Source organism: Colius striatus, chromosome W (assembly GCF_028858725.1).
Source record: "Colius striatus isolate bColStr4 chromosome W, bColStr4.1.hap1, whole genome shotgun sequence".
Taxonomy (NCBI): domain Eukaryota; kingdom Metazoa; phylum Chordata; class Aves; order Coliiformes; family Coliidae; genus Colius; species Colius striatus.
In genome coordinates, this window is record NC_084789.1 from 10,964,248 (window position 1) to 10,979,764 (window position 15,517).

The 15,517-nt window shown below is 47.2% G+C and overlaps 1 protein-coding gene and 1 long non-coding RNA gene across 2 annotated transcripts in view; one reads left to right on the forward strand and one right to left on the reverse strand.

Annotated features, from left to right (window-relative positions):
* Positions 1-1,748, reverse strand: part of LOC133628569 (uncharacterized) — a 30,812-nt gene extending 29,064 nt beyond the window's left edge. The window contains exon 1 of the long non-coding RNA XR_009820749.1: positions 402-1,748. This is a non-coding gene — a long non-coding RNA (uncharacterized LOC133628569). The remainder of the gene's footprint in view (positions 1-401) is intronic.
* Positions 1,315-15,517, forward strand: part of LOC133628568 (zinc finger SWIM domain-containing protein 6-like) — a 161,515-nt gene continuing 147,312 nt past the window's right edge. The window contains exon 1 of the mRNA XM_062016937.1: positions 1,315-1,895. Within this exon, the coding sequence (XP_061872921.1) occupies positions 1,364-1,895 (532 nt within the window). The 5' untranslated portion in view covers positions 1,315-1,363. The remainder of the gene's footprint in view (positions 1,896-15,517) is intronic.

Here is a 15,517-nt window from a genome sequence, read left to right on the forward strand (position 1 = left end):
ATCAGTGTGGTTGTAATTAGGAACAGAATTCCCTGCTACAAGCAGAAGTAGCATTTGGTATTTTACCCAGTCCTATGCTGGAGTCTTATATCTTTAGCCTGTCACTGTGGCTTATCAGTGTATTTGTGGGGTGGGTTTTTTTTTGGTTTTGGGCTTTTTAATTTTTTTTTTTAGGAAGGTCATTGAATTTGAGGAGTCGGTATGATCCCAAATTATATGGTTTTTAATGAACACAGAAAAATAAAAGGAATACTTCTCACTTTATGCTCTGCAGCAACTGCGAACATTACGCACCACACTGCTTGCTAAAAATTAACCTGGACAGATGGCCAAACCCATTCTTTTTACAGACCTTTTCGACACCAAGGTAAACACAACACAATTGCGTTCTATTTACTTACTGCGGGTCGTGGCGTTGAGGCCTTCATCTTGGGCTAATAGAGCGGTTCCAAGCCGGACCATCTGCGAAGCGAGCCGGCCGCGTGAAACTCACACTGGGGTGCAACCAGCCCTTCCAGGGACCACGGCGAACACGCGACTATTGAGCCAGCACAAGCCAAAGACCCCACGGAGCAGGGGCTCACCCAGCAGTCGAATGGCCGTAGCTACCGTAGAGCCTCTAATAGAAGTGGAAATTTAAGGTGCGCCTCACGCAAGGGCTTGCTGCGGGCACGCGTGGGGTCAGCTAATAACGTCTCAGCTTCACCCATTTCAGCCCACCTCTGAGATTGAAGCCTAGGCCAGGCCACCCTGTGGAGCTGCTTGTAGGCAGCAAGCCCTACCTGCTCTCCTTTGCCACTTCCTAGCAGCTCCCGACTGCCGCAGAGCTCTGGCGAAAGGCGGGCGTCGCTCTGCTTCCTTGGGCCAGGCGCTGGAGACGAGGTAGCTTCTGCCTTTCCGCCGACTAGAGTGGTTGCCTCAACCGCTACAGTATTTTCAGGCGGCCCGACTCTAGCTTTCCTGGACTGGATTGAAGCCACGGCAGCTCCACCTCCGCATTCCATTCCTTACACGGTGTCAGAGGGGCGCAGTCAGCCACGCCCCCTTCTCCCCTCCAGGCGCGTGAGGCTAAGGCTTGTGTGTGTGTGAGTGTGTGACAGCGGGGGAAGAGAGAAAAAGGCGACACATAGGCATCATCTCCACCAGCTCGCAGAACGCGCTTTCCTTGGGCTTCTTATGTTTGTGACGCCGATTTCAATAAAGTTTCGCCTCCTGCTGTAAGCGAGGCGGCCAGCACCGCCCCCCTCGCTATATAAAGGAAGAGGGGGTGTGACCTGAGGGTGGCTCACAGCCTCTTGCTGCCTTCCTGGTGCTGTTTATAGTTCACAGCCACTTCCGCTATTCGTTTAGAAGCGGCGTGATCATGGCGGAACGCGGTCAGCTCCCTTCTCCTGCTAAGCGCCTCTGCTGCAGACCCGGCTATGGCTCAGGGTGCAGGCCGGGCCAGCGGGTGGGCGGCACCGGATTTGGCAGCGGGGCGCTCTGTGCTGGACCCTCCTCCGCAGCAACTGCTCCTGAAGCAGCAGCAGCTGCTGCTGCCGCCGCCTTGGGGCTGTTGCCGCTCGGCAAGACCCAGAACCCCAAGTCCCTTCTGGACATTGCGGCTCGCAAGGTGGCGGAGAAGTGGCCCTTCCAACGGGTGGAGGAGCGGTTCGAGCGGATCCCGGAGCCAGTGCAACGCAGGATCGTCTACTGGTCCTTCCCCCGCAGTGAGAGGGAGATCTGTATGTACTCCTCCTTCAACATCGGCGCTGAGGACCCCGCCGCCACCCCCGGAGGGGGCACCGCGCCCACTGGAGGCGCAGATACCGTCGCCAGCGACGAGGACCGCCTACCCTTCCACAGAGGCATAGCTCTGCTAGACAAGGGCTGCGTCGATAATGTCCTGCAAGTCGGTGAGTCACCGTCCGCGACCGCGCTGCAGAGATAGGCCATGGCCACCCGGGTAGGGCGCCGCCGGCCTCCTCAGCCACAGGTATCCCCCTGCATGTCACTCGCCTGCCATCCGGGGAGCCGCTTCCCTCCCCGTGTGGCTGGAGGCACCCCCACCTCCTTGTCGCACCCCGGCAGCCCGTCGGGGGCCGGCAGTGCGGCTCGGCAGCTGCCTCCCAAGACCTGGCCTACACGCACCCTGCAGTCCCAGGCTGTAATTCGGGCCGGGCAACTTTCTCTGCCAGTCTCCTCCTCGTATCCAGAACACGGAGTAACTCCTTCGCCCAACTCCGTGACGCATTCGTGGCCCTTGCTGCCAGCTGCCGGCCTGCTCTCTGGCAAGCGGCCCGGCCACGCTGACCCCGTGGCTGTTAATTTTAATTCTCCCGACGTGTCGTGCCCGCTCTTTGTAATCCAGAGCGTGATCCCGTTCGGCTCTGATCCGTCCCAGCGCCTACTTTTGGTAATCCGGATCATCGCCATACCCTGAGCCACAATAGCGAGGAGATGTCTCCGCCCCGCCCCCCCCCCCGAACCCCCCTCTACGGGACTGCCGGTGGAAATGAATCAGCAGAAGGCGGCCGGGCAAGGGAAAACGGCGAGATTGCGCTGCGGTCCAAAATAAAGAAATAAAATAGGATGAAAACCCCCAGGAAGTGGGTGTGCTGTGCGAGGGCGAGCTGCAAACAAAGGCATTTCTAGGGCTGCGGCGCCCCAACCAGAGGGTTGGGGGCGCGATCCGCCCAAGCTCCGGCGCCATGGGAGGGGCCGTCAGAGAAAGCCCCCGGTTTGAGATGACGACGGGGAACCGCCGCAGCTCGGGCGTGGAGGGGCCTATGAGTTAAACTAGGATGAGCCCCTGCGTGATAACGGCGAGGTGAGGAGGGAGGCGCCACTCTTTCTCCTTCTGGAACAATACTTTCCTCTTCTTCCCTTCCAGCGTTGACCCCCGCACCCAGCGGCCTGCTACTTCTCCTCACCCGTTAGGGGCTGACGCCCCTAGCTACCTCCTCCCAGCCTCGTGTTTGAATGGCACTAGAAATTTTTGCCGTCTGCCCCGGCTGGGGGCTGCCTGGGGGGAGAGGGTGTCACCTCCCGCCCATAAGCACTCCCATGACGGGGTGGCCCCGTGGGGAAGGGGCTTATAGCTTCCCCTGGGGGTAGCGCGCTTGCGCTTTGGGTGGCTTTTGTGTATCGCCTTTCGGTGGTATCTCCTGGAGGCGGCGGCGATGATTGGACACTTTATTTTCATGTTTATTCGTGTTCTTTTCAATATTGTGTGTCCCCATCAGACAAAGAGACTCCTTATTGCTTCTCACCCCCGCTTCGACAATTGCGGGCAGCAAGGTGGGACGGCGGCTCTAGGGGGTTGGGCTGGTCCCGTTCCTCTTTCCAGTCCTGTACTGGGGCCGGACCGTCACCCAGCGGTGGCTTAGCTGCAGCTGTTGCTGGCCTTTTGTTTGCCGAGCCGTTCTGAGTTGTGGTGGCGACTCCAGTTCCGGTGGTGGAGCTCTGAGCTGGAGGGTGCTGGGATCCCCTTTGGCCTTGTTCGCAGCGGATTTCAATTTGCGGGCAGTCTGTAAACGTACCTTCTACTTGAAAAGAATCTCTTTTGCTGTTCCTGGGCTAAGCGACCTTCCCTTCTGCCTAGCTGGCGTTCAACTTTAGACATTTTTTATTGTTTTTTTTTAAGAATCTTTAAAAACTACATTTTAAAAATATTATAAAAACATATTAACATTAAAAGTGTTTTTATAATATTTTAAGAGGTTTATTTAAAATTAACTTTATTATAAGTTTCATCTTTTGGCTTTTTCCCTCTTTACAAAAGTCTGAGGTGCATCTGTGGTTTCTCAGGGCTGGAAAGAACAGAAGTAGGTCATTTTTACTTTTATTAGCAGTGCTGAGAACTTTTTTTCCTCTTTTGCTTGCACTTGATTCTATTTGCAAGCAATGAAGAATGACAGGAGTGCACATAGCAAGCCTTTTTTGGCTGATTACATTTAAACCAGGAATTTACTGTAGAAATAAAGTCAAGGGGTGATAAATAAGATGCAGTCTTTTCTAGGGCACCCAGAGTGGGCTTGGCTTTAACTTGCTTTCAGCAGTGGAATAGGCCTCAATGAGTAGTTGTGAAAGGACAGAAAAAAGTAACTTTTTGCATAGCTTCAAAAGGGGAGTAATGTTGTCAAGGGTCAATGTGAAGAAAATTATGCATAAATACAACTGAAGTGTTGACTTCCCTTCTGAACCCTTTAACTGCATTCCAAACAAATGCTATATCTACTGCTGTGAATACCTTATGTTAGGTTTCTTTGTTGTGGGTGTGTGTTTTTTTTTTTTTTTTTTATCCTTATGTGAGCCTCCTTTGGAAGGCTGTGCAAAGACAGTAGTGGAAGCTGGTGACAATTGGCATTAAGGGCATTGTTCAAATGTCTCTTAAACCCTGACTGGCTTGGGGCTTTGTTTCTGCTGTATTCAGCACTGGCAATGACTCACCTTTAGTTATGTGTGCAATTCTGGGTCTTATCACTTAAGAAGGATGGTCAGGTCCTTGAATGCCTCCAGAGGAGTGCTGGGTTAAAGAATTACAAAATCATATGATTACATCATCCACCTATACAAAGACACAACCTGACCTTGCTTTCGCATGTAAATTAGGTCTTCTCTTCCTTTCATTTACATGATGTCTGAGGCCTATGGGGGATGAAGGCTGATAGTCTTGGGTCTTTCTCATCCCTGATCTTTGCACAACTTCAGATATCACTTGGCTCCTCCCAGAATCAGTTTCACTAGCTTTTCTGCCTCCAAGGAAGTTGGAGGACTCTGGAAGTATTGTATAAGCAAATAAGCATGACCATTTTACAGCTAATGTGTGCAGATAGTTTTGTCTGTATGAGATAGAAGCTTTAACTGTTAAACTTTATACTACTGCAATAAGTTAGTGTAAGACTTATTAATACATGTCAGTATAAAGCTCCACATCAGTAGGAGTTGGTGTTATGGTGAAAGGGCCTCCATTAGCTTGAACTGAGTACATCAGCTGTTGAGAGACTTTTGTACCGGCCTACAAAACCTGGATAGTGTTGTAAAGGTACCATGCTGATCAAAGGCCAAGACCAGTAGTCTATGGTCTTCATAAATATAAATTTAAAGCTAAAATACAAGCCTGATGTTTATCTTTCCTAAGACTGGTAACCTTAGATTGACTGACAAAGATTATAAATGACAAGCTATAAACCTTTACTCTGAGAGAAGTTGAAACTGTATTTCCAGTTATAATTTAGTAGTACAATCATTCTTCTCACTTTTTTTAAGTAGTGGACACATACTTAGTTGATCAGGTCTGCTGTTGTGAGGAAAGCATCACAGTGTGGTGATAACTCCTCCAACGTTCACAAGAAAATGTTTTCCTACCTATTTACTCCAGTTGTGTATGTTCACTTCTCTCTGTACCTACCTAGCTGTTGCAAAAGGTGCTTTTTGCCTTCAAGGTTCAAGTCCTGTTTTCAGGACTAGAATAAAGCACATGTATGATCTATTCCATATGGACTAAACTAACACAGCACTAAGCTTACCCATAACTGGTGGAGGGAAGAAGTGCATTAGAAACCCTGTTGCACACTTCACAGTGCAAAGGGGTCCATTTTCAGGAAAGAAATGGCTTCCCTTTAGAAATTTCATGGAGCTTTATGTAGGCCTGTCTGGGATAGGATGCTTTGGCTTTCTCAACTGCTTGCACTGGGAGAGATTAAAGTTTATCAACAAGACTTGCTTTCAACAGGAGCCTGTTTTGATTTGGAAGGACTGATCTGGGTAGTGGTTTTCCCTGGGCCAGGATTTTTCGTAGCAGGAGAGGCTACAGAGGTGGGTTCTTTAAACAAAGTGTTGCCAGAAGCTTCCACTGTAGCTCATAGGGTTAGGGCCAGTCAATTCTAATCTGGCCCATGCACCTGACCCAGGCCTGGCCAATTAGTGACTGAGGTAATACCTCTGTGAATAACATATTTGAGAAGGAGAACTTGTGCAGTTGCAAAACTGCAGCAACAGGGAGTGAGAATGTGAAAACATCTTTGCAGACACCAAGGTCAGTGGAGAAGGAGGGGGGAGGAGAGTGCTTAGGCCCCTGAAAGGAAAGGCTCCCCTGTGATATGTGGTGAGGACCATGGTGAAGCGGGTTGTCCCTCTGCAGTCCATGGAGGACCACTGGGAAGCAGAGACCCACTTGCAGCCTATGGAGGACCCCACACTGGAGCAGGTGGATGCCTGAAGAAGGCAGTGACTGCATAAGAAGTTCATCCTCGAGCAAGTTCCTGGCAGGACCTGGGAGTCTGTGGGGGAGGTGCCCTCACCAGAGCAGATGTGCTGTCAGGACTTGTGATCCCGTGAGGGACCTAGGCTGGAGCAGTCTGTCCCTGAAGGACTGTTCTCCTGATGGATGACCCACGTTGGGGCAGGGTGTGAGGAGCTGCCCCCGTGGGAGGTCTCATGCTGGAGCAGTTTGTGAGGAGCTGCAGCCCATGGGAAGGACCCATGCTGGAGAAGTTTGTGAGAGACTGTCTTCTGTGGGGAGGGACCCCACAGTGTAGCAGTGGGAAGTGTGAGGAGGCCTCCCCCTGAGAAGAAATAGTGGCAAAGTCCATCTGTAATGAACTGACCGCAACCCCCATCCTCCATCCCCTGCACCGCTGGGAGGGAAGGAAGGGGAGCCCTGGGAAGAAGAGGGGTGGGGGGGAGGCGTTTTTAAGACTTTTTTTTTTTTCTCATCTCCCTGCTTTTATTTTTCCTTAAATCAAACCATTTTCTCCCTAAGTTGAGTCTGTTTTACCTGTGATGCTAATTGCTGAGTGATCTCTCTGTCCTTATTTCAACTCACTAGCTGTTTGTTATATTTCCCGCTCTCTCTCTCTCCCCTGTCCAGTTTAGGAGGAGGAATGATTTTATGACTTGGTGGACACTGGGCTATAAACCACCACAGTTGTTCACTTCCTAGAGCCTTTTTACAGATCTAGAGGAATGTGGCTGTCAGACTCTTTAAGGCATGCATGAGTGAGAGAGAAGTCCTGAATTTGTACAGAACTTAAGCAGAGTGCTTTCCAGCAAGAGACAATCAAGAGAGGTAGAGGAGCCTACATGACCTCCAACCCAAATTGAAGTGTCTACTTTCCTTCCTAACCTCTGCTGGCAGTGTTTATTGTATATGTTTGTTTATCTAGGCTCCTAAACTAAATGTTTCCTCATTTGAGGAAGGTGAAATTAGTTGGTTAGCAGTGCTGCAATGGAGCAGGAAAGATAAGAGTCTTAAAATTAGATGTCTCCTTTCTGTCAAATTCCAATTTAGGCTTATCACAGGTGTTTAGTGTGATACATTCATGACCATGATTTCAAGAAGACAGGTTTGTTAAAGAAGTACCAGCTTGAACTCTTGTTCATTTAATGAATGAAGAGCAGTCAGGTATATCACTCATTCAGTTCTTGTACCAATTAGTTTGGTTTCACAGCTGTCTTAACTCCTCTACTTATACCCCTACTTCCTTTTTGCTGTTTTGAAGACACACAATCAGGGAAACTGGCTATTCAGAACAGCGTACTGAGCTATATGCAGTTCTGTTGCTCACATGAAACTAGCAACTAGGAAAAATATCAGTCTCTAAGTAATGCAAGTAGTTCTTCAAACAGTCAAATAAAACAAAAGCATTATATTTTGAAGCTTGGCCAAGCTAGTTTAAGAAGTACTATCCCAGGACCTGAGTGGGAGAAGAGGAACAGTGCTTGTAGGCTTCCTTTGTCTTCATGGAATTCTTAAATAGTTTTCTGCTATGGATGGATGTATGTACTTTTATATTTACACAAATCCAAGATCATGACATACTTTCTCTAGACTAACCTGAATCTATTTAAGTCACATTTTATTAATAACCAAGTATATTTTGTCTTTAATCTGGGGAAAACATTTTTTTTCCTTGATTAAAAAAAAATTTTATTGGTAAAGCATTTGAGGGTTAAAAGCCTGGAGTTTTTTTTGTGCTGTACTGTTCAGTAAGCCTCTTAAAATATGCCAAATGTCAAACTTGGTGGGATTGATGTTTCTTAATGGAACAGATAGCTCACAGTGGATGTTCTTGTCACAACTCTGGAATTGAGTGAAAAATAGTATCACAGTGGTGGTTTAACCCTAATGGAGTGCCAGATGCCCACCAAGCTATTATATCATTCCTCATCCTCAACTGGAAAGGGGAGAAAGAAATATAACAAAGGGCTCATGAGTTAAGGACAGGAAGCAATTATGGGCAAAACAGACTCAACTTGGGGAGAAATGGTTTGATTTATTAATGGACAACCAAAATAGAGTAGGGAAATGAGAAATAAAAACTGCCTCAAACTAAAACATAAAATAATCTGCCTCAAACTAAAACATAACAAACAGTAATATTGAGTGGAAAAAAAAAATACAGAGAAGGGTGAATGATGGAAGTGTGCAACCAGCTCTTTAAACATCTCCCCCACTTAAAATGCTACTCCCTCACTTCTTCCTGGGACTCTCCTCCCCACCAGGAGCACAGGGGGATGGGGAATGGGGCTTACAGTCAATTCATTACAGATGGACTTTGCTGCTGCTTTCACTGGAGGAGGCCTCCTCACACTTCCCACTGCTACAGTGTGGGATCCCTTAGATGTGAGATAGTTCTCCATGAACTTTTCCAGCGTGAGTCCTTCCCATGGAGTGCAGTTCTTCACAAACTGTTCCAATGGGAGTCTCATCCATGAGGAAAACAGTCCTTCAGGAACAGACCGCTCCAATGTGAGTCTGCCATGGGATCACATGTCCTGCCAGCAAATCTGGTCTGGTGTGGGCTCCTCTCTCTATTCAAGTGGTAAGTTGAATCTATTACAGGTTCAGGATGCAAGTACTGGATCTGCTTTAGCTCAGAATACTTGGACAGAAACAATAGGCACAAAATTGACTAGTTTCAGTCTTTAAGAGATGCTTTTCAATAATATCTTCCCAAGAATTAACACTGCATAAGATTTGTTTGTTTTGGTGGGATTTTTTTGTTTGTATGCTTAGTGATTGAAACCTTGGCTATTGTGAGGCCCATCCAGGGACAAAAGACCAAGATTAGACTCAAGTACCACAGATCTAAGACTTCCCAAAGGATAGGGAGGGCTTAATTGCCTCCTAAGGTCCCAGACAAGGCTACTCAGCTTGGGGAAGAAAACAGAAAATAATCTGCCTCAAACTAAAACATAACAAACAGTAATATTGAGTGGAAAAAAAAATACAGAGAAGGGTGAATGATGGAAGTGTGCAACCAGCTCTTTCAGATCTCCCCTTCCCTCCCCTTCTCTCTTCCCGGACTCAGAGCTCACCTCTTCCCCCAACAAGCAGTGCCGGGGCAGGGAATGTGGGATGCAATTAATCCTTTTCTGATGTCGCTTGCCACTTATCGCACTCCTGAGGAAAAGTGCTCCTCGCCAGTCCTCCCTTCCTCCAGCTCCGGGTCTCCCATACACCGGGGAGCCCTGCACAGGCCACTCCTTTGGGGCACTGCAACCCCACTTCATTTTCTCCAGGTTGGGGTCTAAAGTGCTCACTCCCTCTGACTCAGAGTTTCCAGCTCTTGCCCCCCTCTGTCATGGGGACTCTGCTTCTCATCGTGGGCTACAAGGACGTCTCTGGTCTGGCATTGCTCTTTCTGTCTTTTCCTGGCTGCAGGGTCCCCGTGGTCACCTCCATCTTGCCCTTCCCTTCCATCTCCCTCACGCACTTCAAATTCCTGTCCTTAAATAGTGATCACAGAGGCACCAGATTGGCCCAGCCAGGCCAAAGTTGGGTCTGAACCTCAGAGCCAGGGAAAAGTCTGAGAACTTTTTACCAGGCCTACACTGCAACTCCCTCCCTGTTACCAAGCAAAAATGGTTATTTGCAAAACCACGACCAAGGCCCCAGAACATTCTTCACTGGAATTGCCTATATGAAAGTTGTTTTTTCAGGTAGGAGTGGCTATTCTTGATTTAGACCATTGTCTGGATTTACTAAGCATTCACATTACAAAGAGTGTGTCAGTTTTGAAAATAGCAGTTTCCTTAAAAAATGATGAAATATGGTGGGAATATACAGGTTCATGCTGTATTTCTCCCAAACTTCATGATGACTTCAGTTTACATCCTTCTCTTTCCTCCCCCCCCCCCCCTCCCCCCCACTGTGTAGTAGTGTCAAGAAGAAAAGACAAAGGCAAAAGCAAATCTGAACCCTGTGCTGTTTATTATGAAGATGCCACAAAGACAGTTGAGATTTTAGACCTTCTATTTGTAAGCAAAATGTGACATTCACCTCATTAGATGCAGTGGTTTTGAACCTTTTGGAATCCTTCAACTCTTGATTGCTGAAAACTTGAAGTACATTCCTGATGATTTTAAAAAAAATTAGTATCTTTTTGCATTGTGATTATTCTCATTCTGAAGACAATTTGTTACATCTTGATTGAGCCTCCTTTAATTTGTGTTGTGGTTTTGTCCAGCCGGAGACCATGAGGGTGCTTGCTCACTCCTCCCCCTCCCAGCGAAATGGGGAGGGGAACCTGAGAAAAAGGGAAAGCCTTTGTAGGTTGAAATAAGAACAGCTTAATAGAACAACAATAAGAAGAAACAAGTTCAGGAAAAAACGGGTATAACAGTGAATGAGGGGATATACAAAAGGAATGGTGCGTGCCGCAGCTGCTCACCACCCTGGACCCAACACAACTGCTCCCGACTGGCAGCCGAACCTGCGGTTCTGCAGCTTCCCTCCAGACTAGCTCCCTGCCTATATGTACTGGGCATGATGTCAGTATGGTATTGAATACCTGTTGGCTGGCCTGAGTCAGCTGCCTGTGCTATATCCTTTCCTACTGCCTCATTGAAGTTAACCCTATCCTAGCCCAAACCAGGACAATTTGATGCTTGTGGGGAGAATGAACAGACCAGAAAGGAGAAACCTCAGCTAAAAGTTGGAACAGCTTCAATTCCTGGTCATTTAGGAAAAAAATGTATGTCCTTAGAAAATGTGATAAAGTATGCATGTGATTTATCTTGGTCATCATTTCAAGTTTGCTATGTCTGAAATAAAATATCCAACTTGAAACTGTGCCATAATTGGTGGGTTATTTTAGAGTGGAAAACTATAGTAGGTGAAGGAAATCTGTGGCTTTTAATGAGTTCAGTGAAAGTTATGCAGTTCTTGAGTACACCTGGCAATGTACTATGTTGGGTTTGTGTGGAGCCAGTTTTTTGCTTGATTGGAGGGAGTAGCGCTGCAGTGTTGACCTGTCCTGGTTTGGGCTAGGATAGAGTTCATGGGAAAAATGGAGGGATGTAATTTTTCCATTTTTTTCCATCCTCCCTTACTCATTCAAGTTAACTGCAGTAGCTTTTGACAATTCAGAATACACTTGGGATGTCCCAGCCATTGTGGTTTTATTGTTCTGCCCTCTAGGTAGGGTGTTTTTCTTGGGTAGAGTTCCAAAATTTGTTTTTCAGACTGTTATAAGGTTCGGCAGCTATGGAGGGATTGACATACAGAAGAATGTGAACAGGTATTGGAAGAGTTTTTTACTTGTACAGATTAGGAATGTCACCCTATCAACAACTGTGGCTATTCAAACTGAGGCAACTGATGCTGTTGCTGCCCTAACTCCAACAGCAGACACTGATTCTGAATCAGAGGATCAACCTGTGCCAGTGTCAGTTGCTCCTGTCCAGAAAAAGAAATACATAAAAAAATCAGTTCGCCTTGTGAGGGATGAAGATGAACCAGTGTCATCACGGGAGTGGGAGGAAGAGTCAGAGCCAGAGATAGTCACCTGGTCCTTGTCCCTGAGTGAACTGCGAGAAGTGCAAAGAGATTACAGCCGCCACCCAAGCGAGCACCTTGTCGCCTGGCTGCTCCGATGCTGGGAGAATGGGGCCCACAGCTTGGACTTGGAGGGCAGGGAAGCCAGGCAACTGGGCTCTCTGTCCTGGGATGGCGGCATTGACAAGGCAATTGGAAGAAAGAAGTCCTCAGCCTCTGGAGAAGACTTTTGTCAGGTGTGAAGGAAAGATATCCCTTCAAAGAAGACATTGTATGCCACCCAGGCAAGTGGACCACAATGGACAAAGGTATCCAGTACCTGAGGGAGTTAGCTGTGCAGGAAATGATTTATAATGAGCAGTCACTAACAGACCCAGATGTAGTTCAGTGCACACAATCTAAGTGGCAAAGATTTCTGCAAAGTGCACCATCATCTTATGCTAATTCATTGGCAGTCATCTCCTGGAAAGAAGGCGAGGGGAAAACAGTGGGAGAAATGGGTGTTAAACTTTGGCAATATGAAGAAAGTCTGTCTTCCTCCCCACAGGCTGTTGTTTCAACTGTAGATAAAATGTCAAAAGACTTCCACCAATTCAAAGAAGATATGTCCCGCCTTCCACCTGCCCGAGTCCATACTTCAGCTATTAGTAGATGTCCGTCTGTTCAAGAGAGGGAATATAGAGGGCAGACACCACGAGGTGCTTTGTGGTCTTACCTGCAGGACCAGGGAGAGAACATGAACAAATGACATGGGCAACCTATTTCAGCCTTAAGGGCAGGGACACAGCAGTTATGGGGAAAAACGGTTACAAGAAGCAATTTCTCCTGGAAAGATGCTGCTCCAGTTTCCAGTGAGCAACTCCCTAGACAGAATAGAAGGGTTGAGCTCTATTCTAGTCCCCTTGAGGGGTCTTCTATCTCTTTTCCACAAAAAGTATGCAATGACTGCCATGGCCAGTACTAGGGAGGCCCTGCCTCCAGACAGGTGGAGGAGAGGGACAACTGAGTTTATTGGACAGTGTGGATCCGATGGCCTGGCACATCAAACCCACAAGAGTACAAGGCTTTAGTGGATACTGGAGCACAATGCACTCTGATGCCATCAAGCTGTAAAGGGACAGAATCTGTTTGTATTTCTGGAGTGACAGGGGGATCTCAACAGCTAACCTTGTTAGAAGCTGAAGTGAGTTTAACTGGGGATGAGTGGCACAAACACCTCATTATAACAGGCCCAGAAGCTCTGTGTATCCTGGGCATAGACTACCTTAAGAGAGGGTATTTTAAGGACCCAAAAGGGTACCGATGGGGCTTTGGTGTGGCTGCAGTGGAGACAGAGGAAATTGAACAACTGTCCAGCATGCTCGGCCTCTCAGAGGACCCTTCTGTTGTGGGGTTGCTGATGGTCGAAGAACAACAGGTGCCAATTGCGACCACAACAGTGCACCAGCGGCAATATCGCACCAGCAGAGATTCAGTGATTCCCATTCATAAGTTGATTCGCCAACTGGAGAGCCAAGGGGTGATCAGCAAAACTCACTCACCCTTTAACAGTCCCATATGGCCAGTGCAAAAGTCTAGTGGAGAGTGGAGACTGACAGTAGACTATCATGGCCCGAATGAAGTCACGCCGCTGCTGAGCGCAGCTGTGCCGGACATGTTGGAACTCCAATATGAACTCGAGTCCAAGGCAGCCAAATGGTATGCCACCATTGATATTGCCAATGTATTCTTCTCAATTGCTTTGGCAGTAGAGTGCAGGTCCCAGTTCGCTTTCACTTGGAGAGGGGTTCAGTATACCTGGAATCGACTGCCCCAGGGATGGAAACACAGCCCCACCATTTGCCATGGACTGATCCAGGCCACATTGGAGAAGGATGAGGTCCCAGAACACCTGCAATATATTGATGACATTGTTGTGTGGGGCAACTCAGCAGAGGAAGTTCTTGAGAAGAAGGGAAGAAGATAATTCAAATTCTTCTGAAGGCTGATTTTGTCATTAAACGAAGTAAGGTCAGAGGGCCTGCACAGGAGATCCAGTTTTTAGGAATAAAATGGCAGGATCCCAATAGATGTGATCAACAAAATTGCAGTCATGTCTCCCCCAACTAGCAAAAAGGAAACACAAGCTTTCCTAGGTGTTGTGGGGTTTTGGAGAATGCACATTCAAAATTATAGTATGATTGTGAGCCCTCTCTACCACTTAACACGGAAGAAAAAATGATTTTGAATGGGTCCTGAACAGCAACAAAGGTTTGAACAAATTAAACAGGAGATTGTTCATTCGATGGTGCTTGGGCCAGTCCAGACAGGACCAGATGTTAAAAATGTGCTCTACACTGCAGCTGGGGAGAATGACCCTACTTGGAGTCTTTGGCAGAGAGCACCTGGGGAGGGTCGAGGCCGACCCCCTGGATTCTGGAGTCGGGGATGCAGAGGATCAGAGGCCCGATACACTCCAACTGAGAAGGAGTTATTGGCAGCATATGAAGGGGTTCAAGCTACGTCAGAAGTGATTGGCACAGAAACGCAACTTCTCCTAGCACCCTGACTGCCAGTGCTGGGCTGGATGTTCAAAGGGAGGGCCTCCTCCACACATCATGCAACTGATACTACATGAAGTAAGTAGATCACACTGATCACACAATGAGCTTGTGTAGGAAATTCTAGCCTCCCTGGAATTCTGGAGGTGATCACAAACTGGCCAGAGTGTGAAGACAGTGAAATATCACCAGAAAAGGAGGCGACACGTGCTGAAGAGGCCCCATCATACGAGGAACTTCCAGAAGATAAGAAGCGGTATGCACTGTTCACTGATGGGTCCTGTCGTCTCGTGGGGAAGCATTGGAGGTGGAAGGCAGCTGTGTGGAGTCCCCTACGCAAAGTTTCAGAAGCTGTAGAAGGAAAGGGTGAATCCAGTCAGTTTGCAGAGGTAAAAGCCATCCAGTTGGCTTTAGACATTGCTGAACGAGAAATGGCCTTCACCACTAGAAAACAGCATGACCTTCAGCTTGTATCTTTTTACTAGGGAGAGTGCCCTGCTACACTTTACCCTGTGACTGCAGTCAATCATCTTTACCTCATGAAGTGGTAATGCAGGTACCTCTTGCTTCTATGCTGTAAAAGTGCCCCATATACGTCATAATCAAATGTGTTCAGAAACATAATTCTGGTGTTTTTTGGTGTTTTTATTTTAATGTGGCAGACCTAGGTGGTGTTGTGTTAAGTCTCAAATCATATACCACACTTTCAGATATATAATGATTATCAAGACTAGGCATAACATGTTTAGTATCAACAACACTGTTTCAGGATAAGGTATTCTATTAAAGATTCCAGTAGCAGTCAGATGCCAACCAAACAAAACTTCTCTTCAGTGATATTCTCCATCCTTTTTTACCCGTTCCAGCACATGATGTATGTACTATGTGTCATGGTGAACTGTAGTCAGGGGACTATAAGTTCCCTCCTTCAGTCTTTCTATTAAGTTGTATAGACCAGGGTGCTCTAGTAGATTCTTGACCAATGTGATGTTCATTCTTATAGGTGTTGGTGACAAGATGTCGTATAATACGTAGTTGCGCTGTATATTCTGGTACACAGTCCTCAGTATAAAGTCACACCCTTGAAATGTAAGTAAAATTGCAAATGCATAGATTTGAGTGATTGTTAAGTAGTACTTCCAGATTGTCTATTAACAAATTATCACAAGGGGTTCTCAGACATAAACAACCTTTTCCAACATACTCTAGGACA